The sequence below is a fragment of the Fulmarus glacialis genome, unplaced genomic scaffold, assembly GCF_000690835.1.
Source record: "Fulmarus glacialis isolate BGI_N327 unplaced genomic scaffold, ASM69083v1 scaffold24059, whole genome shotgun sequence".
Taxonomy (NCBI): Eukaryota; Metazoa; Chordata; class Aves; order Procellariiformes; family Procellariidae; genus Fulmarus; species Fulmarus glacialis.
Genome location: NW_009232937.1, coordinates 25416 through 46867, shown reverse-complemented (window position 1 = coordinate 46867; position 21452 = coordinate 25416). Strand labels below are relative to the sequence as shown.

The window sequence follows — 21452 nt, the reverse complement described above, 5'->3', positions numbered from 1 at the left end:
TCTAGTCCAACTGCCTGACCACTTCAGGTTTCACCAAAAGTTAAAGCATGTTGTTAAAGGCATTGTCCAAATGCCTCCTAAACACTGACAGGCATGGGGCATCGACCACCTCTCTAGGAAGCCTGTTCCAGTGTTTGACTACCCTGTGGTTAAGGCGGTGTATGTTGGGACTGAAGGAGAGCACGAGAAAACTGCCTCCACGATTTCTCCAATGCATATGGACATTTGCTGCAAGCCTGGGTACTGCTTTACCAGTTCATGGTGTAAGCCCTGCTCTGCCACCTGGAATTTTCTGGGGGAGCCCTCTTTACTCTTTGGCATGCCTTTGTGCCAAGTTGTTACACACGCAGCCCAAGTCATCTCATCTTTTATCTCATCTTCCCAGTGAAATTTAGGCCCGTTTGTTCTTCCAGAATAATTTTTTTGCTTAAATGAGTACTCATATTGAATGTAACCCATCACCATGTTGTAACTTGCAACAAAGCTAAAATCCCATATGGCCTACCCACGAAGCGTGTTAGTCCTGGGAAGGACCACTACAAATAAAGAAGGCAGTATATACAATTTCTAAGACCTTCAGACCTCTGTCAGAACCACCAGAAACGATAATAGCTCTCATAATAGTTGTTAACTGGATCAAGACAACAAAATCTCTTATTATGTGACCTTGGATATTCAGCAAATGACAGTTAGTAACAAACCATAAAACTATCTGCCTATTCCAGATGAAACATTTTCATTTATAACAATTTTATTCAACAGATTTTGGCTTTTTATTCTAGCCAAAAGTCATTTGTGAACAGACTGTGTGTGTTTGTTCAAAATTTACCAACTGGCTAGGTATTGATCAGATTCCCCAACCAAAATGTTTTTACATTTCTTTCCATCCCAAATCCCTTCCTGCCCTAGCCTTTCTGAGGACTGCAAACGAGTAATCCTTTGTAGTTAGTTTCTTATTGAATATTAACATAGACTTTTCCTATCTTTACTTTATACATGAAAGTTAACTCATTTCTAGCCATAATTCTGATAATATAGTTTTTCTTAATTTCAGTTTGCCAAGTGGGATTTGCACGGGTACCTGCTCTGCTCTCGGAAACACTGTTAGCCCCACACTGACTTCACAGCAAAGGCACTAGACTAAATTCATGGTTTCTTTACATTCCGGTCCTTCTAAGTACCTAGCTGAAGCTAATATTAGATTTGAGGCACATTACGGTAAAAGGAAAGACTCAGAGTCAGTTTCATGAAATTTTGGTCTGTTCTGTCTTCCATCCCTCTCCACTTAGGTATTAGTTTTAGCAGTATTGGGAGTATTTTTCAGTTGTGTGCAGCCAGAGTGTGGTGCTTGGGGGTTTTTTTGTTTGGTGTTTTGTTTCAGTAGTATATGTGTGTATATACCCTCCTCTTTTTTCAGCTTTAAGATTGGCTGACAGAAACAAAGACTAAAACCAAAAGTGTAATAAGAAAAAAATGGCCCAAACTGTTGAGGAACTGTTAAAATGAAATTATTAAATGAAGATTTGCATTGCATCCAATACAAAAATAAGTAAGTATGAAATTTAGGACACCTGAATTCTTCAAGGTCATTCAAAAAAGTAACGACCTAATTTGAGTGACTGCAATTAATCCAGTACTCACATGGCTTACAATTTTTCTTTGCTTAGTGAAAGCTAAGGTCCCTAAAATAAAAAAAAAAAAAAGAAAGCTAACAAAATACTTCTCTATTTTCAGTGTTAATAAACTCTAGTGTTCAAATTAGTCTTTGTAGATCAATGGTATTTTTTCCAAAGGATGAGAGAGGGAGGAAAAATAAAAGTTTCAAAGTCCAGAGTTCTGCTTTGCCCTTTGTTACATTTCAAAGACCCGCTGAGGAAAAATACAACTTTACAGAGAAGCCCAATAACAAACATAACATAGTTCTTGCATTTATTGAAAAGCTGTCCTGTGAAAACTTAACATTGATTGCCTCTGTTTTGTCTCTGGTTGAACATAATTACATTATTTAATTTGTTTTAAAAACCCACACATTTCTTACTGATTGTCATAAGTGAATTTTTACAAGCTCAAATGCATCAATATATCCATAACTTATAATGATGAAAATGAAATAAAATGGATTTTGACTGCAGGAAGTTAAGTTTAGGTAAAGCATGACTTCTCACACTGGATTTACTAGAAAATTTCTTATTTACACATAGGGATGTTTATCTTACTGATCTGTAGAAAGTTCATTACCATATGATGCTTCACATGTTGCTTTCCACTACAGTGCAATTATTTCTATAGGTAATGTTAAAGCAGTCACCTCTGCAACGTGGGACTATATGCTTGGAGCCTCAACGTGAGCTAGATGTTTATTCCTAATTAGTCAAAACCAAATCCTCCCACCATCAAATATTTATACTCTTCGGAGGTATGCATATTATATTGAAATATGAGAAACCAAATGCATGCTTTGCTGAGTTAACACATACTTGAGGGAAATGGCCTCTTTTCAAAATGTTGGCAAGTTCTGTTACATTTAGTTTTCTACCTCCAGCAGCCACATGAATGCTTGCCTCAGGAAACGCATATGGATGCTATCATTATCTCCTGCAAGCGTTACTGATGTTTATGTTCCTTTTTTTTTAACTAATTGAGAAATTAATGAGGTATCTGAGATAAAATCTCAGGTAGAAAACAGTGATAGTTATTGATAGATAGTGAGTGGGCCTTTCTCCTCTCTTTCACTTAGGGATGGAGAACACATTCTTTTTCTATCTACAAGAGAGCAGAATCAGTGATAAATTCACAGTGTGTTAATCCTAAGGGACTAATCAGCAGATAAAACACACCTAGAGAGAGACCACACATTAATGTATTCAGGCAACAGATGTCTAGACCATGCCGTATGTACTATATGCAGTACGTAAGTGAGGGTACATGTAGTGGCATACTCGTTGCTTCCCTGGGTAAATATTCTGTCAGCTTACATGTAAGGTTTCTATTCTTTCTCTGTTTCTGAACATGGATCTGAATGGCGTCGGTTTCAGGCGATTTGAATGGGAACTATGAACCTTCTGCAAAGAAAGTGGCAGATATGTTGCCTCTGGGAAACATTTCTCCAGCTGCTCCTTGCTTGGTGGTGCCGGTGGTGAATGTATGGCAGTGAGAGGAGCACATGAACTCATTCAGTCAGATTATGCTACTTTCACAAGGCTTTTTTAATTCACCATCACAATTTTTGTTATGTTCAGCTTATCTGGAAAACAGTTACTGAAGCAAGACTTTCTTGCCCAGTTGCAATGAATGTCCTGTGCGAGGAAGACCCAGAGAAAGAAACCTACACATACTTGTCTTTGGGGTCTCTGCTATCCTAATGAACCCCCAGTTGATATTTCTGAGTTGTAGGGCAAACGAGATGGGAAGACCTACCAAATCAGAGCCTTTTCCAAGGATAAGTGTAAGGACGGTCTTCATGATTTGATTTGAAAGCCATATCATATCTACATCAGGGGAAGGAACTATTTTTTAACGTGAAAGTTTCAGTGAACTTGTAGATTTTCCGCTTTTCTTCATATTAAAATGACAACTATCTTCTCCAACCTGGATTTGAGAAGTGTCAGTTAACACCTAGTCTCTCACACATCCTACTTCCCTAGCGTAGACAAGGTGTTACTTAGACAAAGTTACAGAGACTGGATTGCAAATGCCTGTTAAACACCGAGTAATGTGGGAGGTCTACAGATAAAAGCATCTTGCAGTTTGGAGCATATTGCGATAAAATGACTCAGGGAGAACGAAACAAAACAGGGAGGTTTCTTACTTCCAGTTCCCTCAGGACCCGTGCAGCACAGGTCCGCCGTGACCCGGGGTCGTTACCGACAGCATTCAGCAGCTTGTGACGGGAAGCGGGGGAACGGCCCAGGACCCAGCGGGGTCTGATGTGAAATGCAACCACAAATGGTACCCTGTGGCAGTGCCTGCACATCAGCAGATCAGAGCTAAAACCTACATGTGGAGAAAACTTTCACTGCCACGTTGTTTCTGCTCAGTGGACAGAGACTTCAATGTCTGCTCATACAGGATCTTCTAAGCCGCAGTTACATAAAAAGTCCTTTAGTGTTATGAACTTCATTTGACTTTCTGTAGCAATCCCAAACTGGCATACCCACTACGACTTTTAGCTAAAATGATTATTTTTGATAACTTGAGAAGTGATGCTGATTTAGGTTGTTTGCTTATTAACACTGAAAGGGACATTGCTATCTTGGCCCTTAAAACCATGAAATTTCAAAAAAAAAATCTTCAAGTGTGACAAAAACTCAATTTACAAGCAAATTGCTTTAAAAAATCGTTCTAGCTGAAATGTATCTTTATGATGCTGAGCTGTTTAACCCTTCTTAGCATAAATAACATTGGGGGATGACAAGCAAAAATGCCAAAAAGAACAAATCAAAGCTGACAATTTGATTAAACTGGTGCTTTCTCAGGAGGCATTTCACTTCCAATGAATTAAAGATTTCTGAAAAAAAAAGTGGTTTGGTCTTTTTTTTTATTTAATTAAAATCACTGGCTGGCACCTCATTTCTGCTTCTAAAGCTTTAAAACAGAAATAAGAAAACTCTCTCTCACAGTTTTTTCATATATTCATGTTATATCATCTTTGTTTATAACAACACTTTTTTCTTACTATTTTAGGCAATGAAAGCCTAGAAGAAAACTATGTGCAGGACAGTAAAATGGGATTTGTCATCAATGCTATATATGCTATGGCTCATGGGCTCCAAAATATGCATCATTCCCTTTGCCCTGGACATGTTGGGCTATGTGATGCTATGAAGCCAATTGATGGCAGCAAGCTCTTGGAGTTCCTCCTCAAATCCTCATTCATCGGTGTTTCTGGAGAAGAAGTTTGGTTTGATGAAAAGGGAGATGCCCCTGGAAGGTAAAGAAATGTTTCATCTCAGCTAATTAAATCAGATGTTGGGAAGGGGGAATGTTGCTGGGTTTGGTGATGGAGATTTCTTTGGCTGTTTTGCTGAAGCATACAGCGTGCATACTGTGAGACATAAATGGAGTTACCTGGATTAGTCTTACCAATAGCCAGGAATAACACTGGTAACACATGATATGTTGATAGCTACAGCTCAAATTGAGTCAGGAACTACAGTACAGCCTGTAACATTTCTAGTGTTTCAGGAGAGGACAAACCTTGTATCTCACAGACTTTTGGTGTCTGAGCTACCACTGGGGCTCAGCACCAGGATTTTAATAGCGATAAAGCCTAATACAAGTGCTTGGAAATTAATGAAGCATTTGCTTGCTAAGGTTTTGAAGGTAGGGCTGTAAAGTACATCCTTTTCCAGCTGGACCTCTGCTGCTCCAAGTGCCCCCGGGACGTAGGACTGTACCCTTGCCAGAGACTATTTAGTTCTGCTATTTAGAACTCCTATGTGGTCTCCTAAACTTGTTTCACTCCAAATAAGCTCGGCTGTCCCAGAGTTTAAAGATAGGTCCGAGTAGAGTAGGACAAATAAATTTTTTTGCCAGAGGTACTGTGTTCCACTCGTATGGGGTCTGGTAAATTCCAGCTGTCGTAGCTGCTACTGTCTACCCCTCCCTAGCAGACACAGTATGTACCCGAGCAATGGGTGAGACAGCAACTTTGTGGACTTGGAGGTCACCTTTTTTTCTCTTAGGGGAGCTAGCTGACAGAAGTCTTTTCCTCTTCATTTAGTTCTGTGGGCTCTGTCCAACTATTTTACGTGAGACACCTCCCAGATGGCTTTATTTTTGAGGGTTTTTTTGTTTTATAAATAAGTTTAATTCAGCTGCTGAAGTACACAACCCATTATTAACTGAAACCTACTCAGGGTTACTTCACTGAAGTTAGTTTTCCTACTGAGTTATTAAAGTGTTATAAAAGACTCTCTCACTCCATCTTTGGGCTTATTGCATAAATGCACCTGAGTGCCAACACTGCACAAAGAGAGTGGTCTGGGATAAACAAGAGTTTGCAGTCTGGCATATGCTTTCAAAGAGTATTTGTAAGACACAGTGGCCTTAAAGCAACTCTTATTTCTATTACTGGCCTTTATTAGCAAAACTGACCAGCTTTTTTACCATTTGCTATTTGCATTGCTTGTAATATTTAAACAGTATATACATTTAGACAGCTTGTTACGTTGAAATAGTAAGAAAAAGCTGGTCAGTTTTATCTTCTTATTGAGCTCTGTATACTTTAGATTTTTTTAATCAGAGATAGAGACGAGCTAGGTCAGACTTTGAAAGTAGAGGCAAGCAATTCCCTTGTAGTCAAACACATACTTGTTGACACATGCATAAATCAAATCTTTGTACATATCATTTAGCTAATATGGAGAAATTACTGCTTAGTGTAGCTTTAAGTTTATTATACACTATTTATCTCCGTAAAAGCATTACTCCAGCTTTGCATATGCTGCATTGTCTGCCTGCTAGTTATTTGGTTTGATGTTTAGGTGTAATTTTCCAATTTTAGCCCAAATCTTATTTATTGTCTTGTCACCTGAGAGCATTTCCACAACTCTCATCAGTACCAAGCATAGAATTAGAATGAACAGTTCCTGAATTCAAAGTATAGGAGGGTTTATATCAGGATATTTCTCTGAGTAGGTCAGGATGATAGAATTTATGCCATCCATCATTTTTGTCTATAGCAAGGTTCATTTCTCTTTTCCCTGGCCTATGTAGAATTTGATGGGTTATTTTAGGTAGGTTTTTTTGTTGTTGTTCCTCATTTATATTTTCACAGCTGGAGTCAGCAAGTTTGGGCAAGAAAGTTCAATTAATCTTTTTGTTATTCATGCTGTAATCCTTGTATCAGTCTGTGGCATTTATGACATGGGCAATATCGTATCAGAGAATTGTGATGTGTATATGAAATGTGATCTGTACAGTCTGTCAGATCTTTGTATGCCAGCAGTAGTTTATGCCCGTGCAGAATTGTATTTAGCTCCAGATTAGCCCTAGTGTTTCCACAGCTCCACATGGAAAAACTCTTTGTGGATGAGTGAAGGTACCATACCACTGTATCAATACCCAAAAGAGCTTTTGTACCTCAGCAAAATGTAAAAAGTTTTTTGATATTATGTTACCATATCATGTGAACAAATCAACTTCACAAGATGGAATAAATCAATATTCCTTTCTAGAAGGCAGCAACCTTCCTCATACCTCATCTTCAAAATCTGTGAGGTTCTTTGAGCAATTGACTCTCACAAGTTCCTAGTTACAATCATCATGGGTAGAGCAGGTAGAGATGCCTGTAGTTATATTTGCGTGACATTCACATAATTTCCTGTTTTGAACCCCTTACAGCTTTGTCAAACCTTAACCATTTGTTTAGATATAACTCTCTTTCTATCTCAGGCTCAATTCATGGTTTCAAGCTTTTAGCAAAATGAGATTAGAAAACATGAAGCACTTTTTCAAAGGTTTATTTCTTCTGTGCAGCATCTTTTCTTTGAAGAGATTTTATGCAGAAATGTGAAGCAGACCTTTATCAGAAGGCACAAATGCAGCCACTTAACTGACTGCACTGCCTCCGGGAAAAATGACGTGGATGTAGCTCTGGAAAATCAACAGCTTTATGTGCTCGCTATACTGTCATTAAGAACATGCTGGTAAAATTGCTGAACTTTTTACTTTCATTGAGTACCTACCATTTCCTTTCTCAATAGTAATCATATCACTCAAATTCCCAGAAATGGCTGGAGAAGATGTGAGGGATGCAGTAGTCAATACCACATCCTTCTCTGGGCCTATGCAAGGGGCAGGGGACAGATCCATTTCAAGCTCTTCTCTATTCTAGGGTAACTGCCTACTTTTAGCTTTTTGGCAGGTATGAAAAAAATTACCTCTCTAGGACAAAGAATTTGCGTAGGCCTCTGACCATAAAATGCTATGTGACAGTTGTCAGGAGAACTTTCAGCCCCTACACTGGACTTCTGATTTGTGGAGAAATGCTGAGGTTCCCAAGCTAACAGAAACGTTGTTGTTTGTTTTCCCCTAACTAGACTCGGACGTAGACCCATGTAACTCTATCTAGTTCAAAATTTCCAGTAGCTGTTCTGGCCTCAGATACGGCAACTCTACCAACTCCAATGCTTTGAGTAAATTATCAAATGCATACTGCAAATACTTCAAACTTATATAGTATATAAAGGAATGTGTCTCAAAACATGCGTGGTTGTTTTGGAGTTTGGCTCCATGGGTGGTTGTTTCGGCCAGTTACATCCCAGCATTCTTCACCATGCTGTTTTCCATTCTGCCTTCCAGGATAGCAAACCTTACTGCTAGTCTGGTGTTATGGAGAAAGGTAACTTCAGCCATCTCAGACTAACCAGAGTAAGAGTGTGGCTGTAAGCAGCTGGTTCACGGTCTGGCTCACCTCACAAGTAAATTGTTCATATGACACCACCTATTTGGTCACATCATTTCCCAATATACTGGAGACATTGCCCTTATATTAAAAGAAAGATTCATTTTCTTACGTGTAGAATGTTTTCATGGCTTCTGTAAATGCTGCCATATCTGTGTGAAATCCAGCTGCTTCCATGGTCCTCGCTCTCTTAGAGCTTCGCAACTCTTGTCAAACCCACTTCTTTTGGAATAATCATTTTTAGCTTGGACACAGCCCAAAATTGTTAAAGCTGTACATGTGTGAGTGAGGGGATGGGGGGAGGTATTCCAGCACTGAACTTGTCCTGACTCAAAGCAGAAATTTTTCATTAAGGAAAAGAAGAAAAGGATAAAGAACTTAGGCACGTCTCCATATACCAAGTGTGTTAGACCACACTTCTCTATTTAAAATTCAAGCTGCATGTTAAAGCTGCAAACTTTGTACTACAACTTGTCATATGCAAGACTGTGTAAGAGCTTTTAGTCTGCGTACTTTATTCTTTGACAGATAACTAATAGAAAAGGGAACAGTATTATAAGAAAACATAAGAATGGCTTTCAGCCTAAAATCATATCCCTGAAATTGCCAACTCTTGACTGATATTGCATTAATGCCACTCTGTGCCTTGTAATATATTTTTGCAAAAATGAAAATAACCCGTGCAGGTTCAAAAATTCCATTAAGGTAATGTGAGGTTTTAGTAATCTTTTATTCCCCTTCCCGAATTCATTTTCCAGCCCAGAGTAACTGATTTTGTGTCAGTCTAATACAAGGTCACACTAAAATCCAAGTAGGTTCTTCTTGCTAAGAAGAGACATGTACATTCCTGATCAATTTTACCCCTGTCTGTGGCATCTACATTATAAAGTGCCCAGCCCTTACTGCTTCTTACTCTCCTGATTCTTCACAATCCTTTTTTTATGTTCTTCCTTGCAAGAACTGGGATATGAGAAGGAATTGTTTCCTAGTGAATTTGAAATTCACCCCTTTTCTAAGCAACTCCTCAATTAGTAGCCGATTGCCAACCAATGGAGCTGCCTCCTGCTTGGAGCTCCATTGAACTCAGTGGCAAGGGTCCCTTTTCCCACGTGATTCAGTGGAGCTCTGCGGTGGCAGTGACATTATCTGAGCACGCATATTTGCAAGACCGAGGTCTAAATACAGCTGTAAATATGCACTTCTTCAAATCATCTTTAACTAGAGAGATCCCAAAGACTCAATTAAGAAAAACAGACTTCTAGAGAGTAATTCTAGCACCTCTTTCCTCTGTGAAGTGCAGAGAGAGTTGAAATTTTGCGTGTTTGAACCTCAAAAGGGAAAAGAAAGAAATAGATATGTCTCTCTCTTTGCCCACAACCAAGCATCCCAGTTTTATTTATGGCTGATACTTTGCTTACCTTTCATTCCTAAAGCACATACAGATTAGCAACACTCATTATAAACAAGGGATTTTTTTCCCCAGAGACTGAGACAATCCAGTAGAGAAAAACAAGGCAGTAACTCCCAGTCTTGGAAAACGGAAGATGCTTTGTGATTTTCAGCTCCAGTGCTGATTTCTGGTTCCCAGCCCTCTTTCTCTTTTCCTTTTTTAAACAAAGCGCCCCTTGCTCCTTCTCATCTTAAGAAGCCAGGCTGTAGGTCCGGCCTCTTTTGTCGTTCTTCCTGTCTGTGCATTCTCCAATATTCATTCTCCCATCCTTGCATGTTTCCTACTAAGAAATCACCACAGTTAATCACTGCTTTGCACAAGCCACATTCTGTGGGTTAAAGAAGGAACAGAATAATTAGCAGTAAGGGATCTGCACACATCAGGTCCAACACATGGAAGGCAATGATGGAGGCAGGGAAGCTGTATGTTTATTGTAGCAGTGTTTTATGCTTCCTTTACGTTAGCCTTGGGAAGTTCTCTCCTACTTGCCCAGGGCGAGGAATTAAATTTTGTGCCTGAGCTGCTAACTTTTCCTGACAGTCTCACTGGGCTGGGTAATATAAATAGTTGAACCAGTGCTTACAGTTAACTTATGACATACCAGTTCAGTTAGTTTGAGCATTTCTACTGATTACTTTAGAGCTCCCAGCAGGGGCTATACTGCAACGATCCTGTATGTAAGCACCAAGTGAATATTAAAGACATCTTGAAAAATGGCTGAAAAACACACCATCCAGACTGCCTATATGTGCATCTTTAGCAGATCAAAGCTTGCTGTCTTTGATGTGCAGTTCTTCCTGGACACACAACTTTTTACCCGCAGTTTTATGTAGGCAATCAGTAATTGTGTGGCAATCAGAACTGTCATTTTCCATGATTCTGCTGCAAATCCTACAGTATTCGGTGTTTCCGTTAAACTAGTCCCTGATGTTAAGGGAAGACATGAATATTTACAGAAGCAGAAGGAGAAGGGCAACGTAAATTTTTATCCTTCATGTTGCAGGAGAGTGACTCGCTTTCTCTTTTTTCCCTTGCAGGTATGACATCATGAACCTGCAATACATAGAGCCCAACCGCTACGACTACGTCCTCATTGGGACCTGGCACGAGGGCGTGCTCAACATCGACGACTACAGGATTCAAATGAATAAGAGTGGAATGGTCCGATCGGTGTGCAGTGAGCCTTGCTTGAAGGGCCAGATTAAGGTGTGCCTCAGACACTTACTTTCTGCTACAGAAATGTGAATAACCAGTCAGTGTTTTTGCCTTAAACCCAAGCAAGCTTCTTTCAAGCTAAGGGATAGGACTTCCTTTTCTTCAGGAAAGGCAAAGTATAGAAAGACTCCTAGATTAACATCTTACTTTTACAATCCCATATACAGGCCCATGTTTTCTAAAATTGCCCTTTGTAGTGATGGAGAATCTTCTACTGTGACAGGATTTGAATTTCACCTTATGCGAGAAGAACAAGATTTTCACTTAGTCGTTGCCTACAACGTTCAGTGGCTGGGATTCACTTGGGGGCTGCTCCTGAAAATAACGTGACCCATGGGAATCCAGTATTTTGTTCAAGCAATAACACCTGTAAGAAAAAGGGGAAAAACAAGCCTATTTGTGTCTCATGTTCACAACAGGAGGTATGGAAACACAAATGAAATCACTCTGTGTTTACCAAACAGTAGCACTTGTATCAAGCTACAAATAATTTGCCACCTGCAATGTCTGGATGACATAAAGATATGTTCCACCACTATCAAAATGGTATGGATGCAGTAAGTTTAAAATGGCAAGAAGCCCACTCAGGAAAATCACCTTAGAGCAGACTTTCCTTTCTAATTTCATTTAATAAGCACATTTGCAGCTTTTTAATTCTATATTGCTATTCTAAGCAATAAGTGATTGATGATTTGGCAAAGGCGTAGTGACATACTCCAACAATCTTGGAGGGGAAACATTATCGGTATTTACTACCCTCCAAAACATCTTTTCCCTGTTTTTGAGATTGTGCAGTTTGTGTATGTGTGTATATGTAAACACCATGCATACAAAATGCCAACTTCAGCTCCCATTGAAGTCTATTGGACTCTCTCCACAGACTGCAGGAGGAAATGTTAACAAAAAAAGTCCACAAAGCCAGCATTCAGTAAAATAAACATTTTTTATTTCACCACTGCAGTTAGCTCTGCATATAGATGGATAGGAAGATCCTGGAGAGACGGCTGGATTCCTCCTTTCTGGCAAACAGAGCCAGAGTCTTTGTTGGAGCCCCATGAGGTGGAGATATCCTTAATCTTTCTTTCAGCCTCAGCGTAATGAAATTAGGAGTCAAGATGAGGAAACCATCTTTTGAACATTGAATCATTACACTTAGCAGCCTTCGCAGCAGCAAAAGATACAGCTTTCAGGGACATCTGTCTCCAAAAGAGCTGTTCCGAAGCATGCTCTTGGTCACCACATACTGGTTTTATTTTCTACTAGGACCCATTACATCCTTTTAGCAGTGTATTTTTTAATTTGCTCTTATTTGAATTACTATTTACACTAGTGTAATGAGCCCCAAAGAGACTTCCATGTAGATTGGAATTTTTGTGTGTGCACATTGTGCTTGTGTGTGTGTATATATATATATATATGCATGAATCACTCTTTTTTCTCATCTTTGACTTTGTTTACTGCTTTTTTACTATGTAATAGATAGGAAGTGTGGGCTTAGCTACTTGTCCTGACCTGAACCATCTCTGAGATTAAACCTCTTCTCAAGTTTGATTGAAAATGTAACACTCACCGTGCCTCTGTACCAAGGGGAAAATGGTTTTATACTTCTAACTCAGAACTGCTCCCCCCTAGACAAAATAGAATTGTCCCCAGAGATTATCCTTGAACTCCTAAGCACAAATTTTAATATAAAGGGGTAGGTGATACAGAATCAGGATTCATGTTTTCTGGTTGTTTGAAATGTGCCATACACAGGAATCCCTCCATATTTTAAACAGTGCAGGTGGTATCTGTTTGCTGGGGGGGCTTCTGTGTTGTCTTATAGAGGATCATAGCTGAGGATGTCTTTTGCATTACAGGTGATCAGGAAAGGAGAAGTGAGTTGCTGCTGGATTTGCACTGCTTGCAAGGAGAATGAATTTGTTCAGGATGAATTCACGTGTAAAGCCTGTGAGCTTGGCTGGTGGCCGAATGCTGACCTGACAGGTAGGGATGTGTCCCTCCAAACGCATTCCCATTTTACAGGGCACAAGGAGAACAGTGTGTGGTGGAGAGTAAGGTGGCAGCATGCAGAGATATTAAAGGTACATATTTAAACACACATCCCAACGCAGTTTAGGGTGAGTGAAAAATGCTATATCTTTTGGCTCAGCTCAACAGCAGTGACAATAAAGACGGCAAAATTTCTACCAAGAAGAAATGACGTTGTCTGTTCCTCCCCTTCAGTTAGCATAAGCATTGATAAAGCTGTTAAGACTACTAATGAACTTAGCAGCATTTGCTGCAATTTTAGCAGTGATTATCACAAGAGCTCAGTGCATCCTTGTCAGGTTGACTTGATACTCTTTCTGATCATTCTACCATGCAATTAGTAATACTTTATCTGGCATTTCAGGCCATTCAGTAACTGACTACCAAACTTTCATTTGGAATAAAGATCATTCTCACTGCACCCGCAAACAAGAGGAACATCAACAAAATCCTAAGAAAGGCTGGCAGAAAAAAGGGAAACAGCTAGAATTGGTCTCCCCTGTGTATATGCTTTGGATGAGTTGTATGCTATGGCATCTTTCTGTTATTTTGTACCTATCAAGGTCAACCTCCACACCTGCTCTGGGCTTTGCAGTAACCATTACCCCAAGAAAATAGATTTAATGCACTGAGAAGCACCACCTTGACCTTGGGGTTTGCTTTGTATCACTGTAAAAGACTACTGGCACTTCTGCCCCGTGCCGCATCTGCAAAGCTTGGCTGCCAGTATTCAGCAGAGCATCATTCCTAGTCAGAGAAACAATCTGACTACCTAGCTGAAGATCAAATGTGCAACTTATCACATCTTTGTCCTTTAATATGATGGCTGGCAACTAGATGTTGCTGCAGCATTTAACACATAGGCAAAGTACTCAAACCTTGATCAAATAGTTCCAAGAGACACTGTTAAGCTAGTCACTGAAGCCAAGTGAGCTTTCAGAGGATTTATTTTGAGAGGGAAAGCTGGCCACTTCTCCAACTAAAAATATATTATTAATCACAATAAATTGGGAAAATTGACCCATAGTCTATCTTGGTTTTCTATGGAAAATAAGCTATGGTCATGTCCCAGATGTGTGTGTATCTGTCTATATCCCACACCTCTCACCCCAAAACCCCCTGCCCCAGTGTGCAACTGAACCTACTTTAAACAGATTCGTCAGGATACAGAAATCTCAGTGATCATTCAGTTCCTTCAAGTTTCAAGTAAGTGGGTTGTAGGAAGAGAAGTTCTTGAACAATACCTTCTGTAAGGGCCTCAATTGTGGGAAAAACATCTTGTGTTACTAGACACCAGAAAACTCACAGCACCCTTCATAAATGTCCTGACGATTGGAAAAGCTCATATTCAACTCCCACCTCCTAGGACACCAGTGTCTGCTAATTTTAAAGCAGATATCCATAGACAACTGAGTTCTATTAGTCTTGGAGGTTCACAGAATTGTTTGTGTCTACTATTCAGGGAAGAAAACTGGGACTTCTTTTTAATCAATAAGGCCGAACAAGAACATAGCGAGAGATCAATGTGCACTTGAGCGAATATGGTTCAGTGTTACCAGTTGCCCAAAATAGCTCAAAAGGAGGTGTTTCAAAATGACAGGCACTGCTGAAAGGAGTTGAGGAAAGCATCAGTGCTGGAAAAAATCTCAGGGACATGTTGCAATCTATTAACTTTTAATGAAATCAGTAGATGACCTGCTGATTTGTGTTTCTTCTCAGCAAGGAGACTGGACTGCTGCTGTTCTAAAATCACAGTAGCATCAGCCAAATGTCAGCATAGCCATCGACTGATTTCCTAGAGAACATCAAAACGGCAATCTGCTGCTGCACAGCTTCTTCACTCTGTCTTATTGAGGAAAAAACTTCTTTTTTTAACCCCAAAGTACAAAGTTGTGAAAAGAAGCTGATGCCATCCTAACCTTTAGAAAAGGGAGATTGAGCTAGATAAACTCTGGCTCTTGAACTTTGTGGGAGTCACCATTGGTACCATTTAACTTGGAATTCTCTTTTCTTGCCAGGATTTCTCCCATCAAATGTGTTTTTATAGCTTGCTTTTACGTGTTGTATTCATACCCTGACAGTCACCATAGCATCCAGACACAGACGTTAACATCTCACATTTCAGATTGTTTTTCCCTTTGCCTTAAATCTTAAATGCTAAACATGTATGTAGTTTTAGCCCCATTTTCCATCACAGATGGAAGCTCCAAAATCCTTAATCCCTTTAGGAAACTTGAAGCCCATACTAACCCATTTCCTAAGACATGCTTTTCAAGGTGCTCATTCTCTCCATTTGAAAGCAGTCTCCATTGCTCAGCAATCCTTTCCTGACATTTTAATTTCATATTTAAATGTACAAATTTTTTTTTAGATTGTTTCCCCTAAATATGTGTTCAGTGAAGTGGAGTCAGCAGGCACAAAGGATTTCTCACCACAGATGATAAAAACCTGACCTGACAAATAGTCACTAAAACCAATATCTTAAGGCCTTGTACCAAGAAGAAGAGATATCTTTTATAGTATCAGAATCTAACATAAGAAGAATGAATGTCAAGCTAGTAAACCCAGTTTACATAAATCATCTTAAATAAGCAATAAAACAGATAGGACAGGAAATTTTATAGAGTTATTATGAAATGAATCATAAAGGTTTGGGGCCATCAGTTACCTGGGATGTGTTAAGGACCTCAGAAAACATCCTGGATTGTCTTCTCGGCCTTGCAGTATGAATATAATTTAAAAAAAAAAAAATTTAAAAATCGATTAGCCTTCTGCTCTAGGAAGTGATTCATGGTTAAAGTGCAGGGAAAATAGTAGATGAAAGCTACCAAACAGCTTTTCACTAGAAACTCTTAACTGTGAAGCCATTGCCACTAATTGTCTGATTTTTTGAGGTTTGGGTAAGTTGTTTGGGGGGATTTTTGTGTTGTGGGGTTTTTTTAAACCTGTAAGTAGACCATTTCCTGGGTATCCTCCCCCAGTCTCAACAAGGTTCCCTAGCCTACTTTCTCCTAACTAGGAAATGACCCACCTTCACAGGTGCTGACAACCAACAGCTGTTTGCTGATAAAAGCAGTGCAGGCAGCTTTTTGCAATGTTTGTAGCATATGCGGCTCTTGGGGCCTGCTGGTGCACAGGAATTATACTGATTTAACGAAACAGATTTCTAAGACCTTACACAGGATAAGCTTAAAGCAATCGATAGCTTGACTACCGTGCTGAATCAGGTCTAAAGCTCTGAAAATATCATTTAAGATGGAATAATGATGTTGCTAAGCTTAAAGCCCACATGGAAACTTAACTCTTCCAGCAACCACAGACTGGCTTCTGTGGAGTTTTGCATGTATTAATCAAGGAGCAGGAGCTTCTGATTCTTAGTCTTTTATTAAACCAAAGAAGGAGCCAACTTCCACTCAGGGCTGTTGCTGCCAATGGCCAGAGGTTCCCACTTCTAATAAAAAGCTTTTCCTTCATATTTCACTATAAAAATACTGTTTGGAAGAATGGGTTTCCTCACCTGTCTGAGTCTTGAATAGACCACTTTGAGCAAAACAGAATTCTTTTTCTTTATAAAATAAGACCTCCAGTTGCACATACTATTGTTTCTATTGTTTTTGATGTTACAGGTACCTGTAACATCATTACATGTAGTTAAGTAGACAGCATTACCTGTAGTTAAGTCAGCCCAGTACTCTTAGAGACAAAGAGTACAGAATTATAAGACATTCTTTCAGTTCATGTGACATTGGCAGACATTAAAAATTCAAGCAGAAATTTCCATGTCAGGACTTTGCCTCGGGCTGATTTTTTTTAATTTCAACAAAAAACATTCTTTCTTCTTCTATTTTTCAAAATGAGGTTATAGCAAAACTGTTCAAGCCTGACCCAGACTTCTGCTTATTTCTCCTGTATTTGGAAGGAAGGACTTCACATTTTGGTAGAGGTATCAGTTGGTAATTTTGTGTCACCCTGTGGAAGATACATATAAATTGAGCAAAACTGTGGGCCTCAGAAGCTTTTATTTCATAGAGGTTGGTTTCTGCAGATATACTCCATACTGAGGAGGAAGGGGCTGAGCATGACTTTTGCTCATCACAATATCAGGGCCCTTGCTAAGATTTAGCAGCAAAACTGAAAGGAAAAAAATGCCTCTCTTACAAGGTCGCTGACACTACCGCCTTTTCCCTGCTCTTCTCAGCCACGTCCAACAACCCAGACAGGCAGAGGTGATGAGCAGCTGGTCCAGGATGTGAAAAGCTGGACCAGCAATGTTCATAATGGAGACATTTGGGTAGAGAGCTGACTGGCTAGGAAAAAAATGAACTTGAAGGGGAACTGAGATGGGACAATGAGGGACTGGGAGGAAAGATATTTGAGAGGTGGGGGAAAGGCACAAAAGGTGAGCTGGGTCCAAGGGAAACTGGAGGAGGACAGAAACAAGAAGTCGAAGAGGCCATGGATGCTTACCTTGGGATACAGAAACATGTTAAAAGCATTTTGGCACTATTAAGTCAAGAACAGAAATTAGGAAATGCCAGAATGAAGGTTTTCAGTAACTCAGCTTCACAACCGTAACATCCTATTAACACAGAGGATTTTATTTTCTCTGTAATGTTTATTGCTGGTATTACATCTTCAGCACAGTGAGGAAGGTAGCCAGAGACTCCTTTAACTTGAGTGTGGGAGAGAGCAGTTAACTGATACTTATGTTTGCACATCTGTACTAGTCATAAAGGAGAGCCTTTCCAGTTATTTTTTGAAGGCATGCATATTTTGTGGGTTTGACTTTTCCATAAGAATTAAATTACATTATTTAGTGGAAAAACAATGAGCGGAAGGTTTGACAAAATGAGAATAAGGTAATGCTAAGAGAAAAAAAGCAGAAATATACTAAGAAGGTACAGATGGTCCAGTTCCATTACAACTTTGGATTTGTTACTGTTTTTCTGCCTATAGATCTCTGATTAACTTCTATTATTTATAAAATCACCCTCACAAAAATGTAGTGGGACAAGTTATAGTGATTTTGATAAAGATTAAAATAAGTTAGTCTGAGGAGGTCAAAAAGCTACCCATTTTGATTTGTAACAATCTTTTCCCTGCTGAAATGAAGGGATGGTGCTGAGTTTATCTGGGTTCTGTTCCCAGCTCTGCCTTTGATATGCTGGGCTTGTCAGCAGGTATCTCAAGAAAAATTACTAAAAAATTTCCAAATCTCATTTCCCTTTGTAGCATCATGAGCAAATGTTTGGGACACCCAAAATTGGTGGCTGTTTTTTGAACATATTTCATCCAAACTTTTCCATGCTGCAGTTCACTCCTTTGTAAAATGGTTTTAATAATCCACGGCACACAGGCATAAGCTAATGTTTGGATTATATTGGGAGCCAGAAAAAAAAGTTCTTTCTTCAAGCAGCTACCTTTCTAACACTCTGTTTCTTTTCTGTACACTGCAGGCTGTGAACCCATCCCTGTAAAGTACCTCCAGTGGAGCAATATAGAGTCTATTGTGGCTGTGGTCTTTTCCTGCCTGGGGATCCTGGTCACCATGTTTGTCACCCTTATCTTTGTGCTCTACAGGGACACCCCTGTTGTCAAATCCTCCAGCCGGGAGCTCTGCTACATTATCCTTGCTGGCATCTTTCTGGGTTACGTCTGCCCTTTCACCCTTATAGCTAAACCCACCACAACATCCTGCTACCTCCAGCGCCTTCTGGTGGGTCTCTCTTCTGCCATGTGCTATTCTGCCCTTGTGACCAAAACCAACCGCATTGCACGCATCCTGGCAGGCAGCAAAAAGAAGATCTGTACCCGCAAACCACGTTTCATGAGCGCATGGGCCCAAGTGGTCATTGCCTCCATTTTGATCAGCGTGCAGCTGACACTGGTGATCACACTGATCATCCTGGAGCCCCCAATGCCCATCCTCTCCTACCCCAGCATTAAGGAAGTTTACCTTATCTGCAACACCAGCAACCTAGGCGTCGTGGCTCCTGTGGGCTACAATGGACTCCTCATCATGAGCTGCACGTACTATGCCTTCAAGACTCGCAATGTGCCTGCCAATTTCAATGAGGCCAAGTACATTGCATTCACCATGTACACCACTTGTATCATCTGGCTGGCCTTTGTGCCTATCTATTTCGGGAGCAACTACAAGATCATCACCACCTGTTTTGCAGTGAGCCTGAGCGTGACAGTGGCACTGGGGTGCATGTTCACTCCTAAGATGTACATCATCATCGCCAAGCCTGAGAGGAACGTCCGCAGTGCCTTCACCACCTCAGATGTGGTGCGTATGCATGTCGGGGATGGCAAGGCACCTTGCAAGTCCAACACTTTCCTCAACATATTCCGGAGAAAGAAGCCAGGGGCCGAAAATCCAAAGTAAGTGATTGACTGCAGGTACACATCTATCTGTATATGTCCCTCTCTTTGCCATCCTCTCTTGGTTGACTGTTGACTGCTGAATAGTAAGGTATGTAACAGTTTTTCATCTCACGTGTAGCAGAAAAGGTGGAAATGATCCGTTAGATCTAAGCCTCAGATGGATATTGACATGTTACTTCTTATTTTCTCTCCTGCTCTAAAGGCAGCCCTGTACTCAACTCCCTCTACCTCTGAGGCAGGTCAGGCAGTGACAGAGTAACCAAGCTCCATTTGCAGCTTCTCCCATCTCTCCGTGCATGTGATGGGGATCTCACGCCCCTATGTTTAGTTGCTCTGCATTATGTTCAAACTGAGGTGCTATTGTAGCCTTTTGGGAAAGGGGACCAGAAATCTATGTCTGAGTGGTTGTAAATCACATGTACTTGTCTAAGGCCCCTGGGATGTGTGTGTGAAAGCTGGGGATTCGACACTAGTTTTTCAGGTAGTGTTTTGTGACAGTCCTCATGATTGTGATCCAAAAGCACCCTTCATACTATCCCTATGCTCTATTTAATATTCAGAATTATAAGCATTACTCTTAATCATCGTTAGTGTAAACTTATCCATGTTCTCAAAGCCAGTGTTGGTGTGAAAGTTGCAGAAGTCAACTGATGGTGAAAATGAACTTGCATCCACATCTGTTCAACCTGTTATTTTCCTTGTTAATAATTAAAAGCAACCCAGCTGCAGCAGAAGGAGAGAGAAAACTGTTACTTCAAACAGCATCTCCCTGTGAGCATTTGTCTGAACATTTGCATTCTTTATTATCTTATTGCTTTTTAATCTTTAAAGAAGCACTATAAGGCTAGACTTGAGCTTAGATATTTTTGTCCCAGTTAAAAAAAATTATCAAAATAATAAAGAACCAGTGAAGTCTACATTTCTGAGCTTCTTGATAGAATTAAAATTCAGTGAATTTCCAGCTCTTTGGGATCTGTAGGTTTCTCTGAGTCACTCGAGTTGGTTTCGATTCAGTTTGCATAAGAACCATTTTCATATGTCCTGGAGATGGAATGGATAAGGATGGAGGTAATACCGTAGAAAACCCATGCTGTGATCAATTTTGCCTTTATGTTACTTCAACCTCTCCTCTGCTAATCCAGTGAATTCCAATTCCTAAACAGAAAAGTGGCATCCATCTAAATTAGTGTACAGATATAGAGTTAATTGAGTTAGTTTTAAAAATGAAACTAGTTTACATTTACAAGGCCAAGTCAAACTTATATGAGCCTTGATGCAATGTTGTGCTGTCAGTTTAACTAGTATATCTTGAGGACTAGAGCAAGCCAAGCCACTCTTTCTTTCTCCTTCCTAAAGTAGAGCAAAAGAATTAACCAGGGAAGTCTGTTAATACAGGATCTATTAGTCAATTCAAAACCTTCAGCTACATCTGGTGCTGACACAGAGGTCAGAAAGTCCTCTTGAAAAATGTCTGTCCCAGCTGCATTACCAACAGAGTTTCAGTGAACATAAATTGTTTAGTAACACTGGTCTTCACTTCAATAACAAAGCACACTGCTGCATTCTAAAGATACTATGTGCAATCATGATGGTTTGAACTCTATCTTACTTGGTTGAATTAAACTATCAGCAATTACAGCCAGCACTGTTTTAAACAGAGCTGGTTGGGAACTTTCCAGTGGAACACATTTTCCATCAGAAAATTCCAGCCTCTCAAAATGTTTCATAGAATTGGGCTTTGATGGTAGTGATCCTCTCTGGGCCAGGGGGACTTTCTTTTTTTCCCATGGAGGGATGAAGGCATTGTGAAAGTGTGAGGGAACTTTACCCCAACAGCCGTTAGTTAAGGCACTCACTTAGGCTAAGAGCATCTCCTTCATTTCCCAAGTGAACACCCTATAACTGGACTGTGCACTGTCCCAGGGCAAGTCTCCTCCTTTCTCTCTGTTCTTGACCAGC

At 40.0% G+C, this 21452-nt stretch overlaps 1 protein-coding gene across 1 annotated transcript in view; it reads left to right on the top strand.

The window, feature by feature from the left end:
* Window positions 1-4688: 4688 nt before the first annotated feature.
* Window positions 4689-21452, top strand: part of GRM1 (glutamate receptor, metabotropic 1) — a gene marked incomplete at its 3' end in the record, with an annotated part of 42173 nt that continues 25409 nt past the window's right edge. The window contains exons 1-4 of the mRNA XM_009585149.1: window positions 4689-4930; window positions 10895-11063; window positions 12932-13058; window positions 18560-19490. Coding sequence (XP_009583444.1) covers window positions 4725-4930; window positions 10895-11063; window positions 12932-13058; window positions 18560-19490 — 1433 coding nt within the window. The remainder of the gene's footprint in view (window positions 4931-10894; window positions 11064-12931; window positions 13059-18559; window positions 19491-21452) is intronic.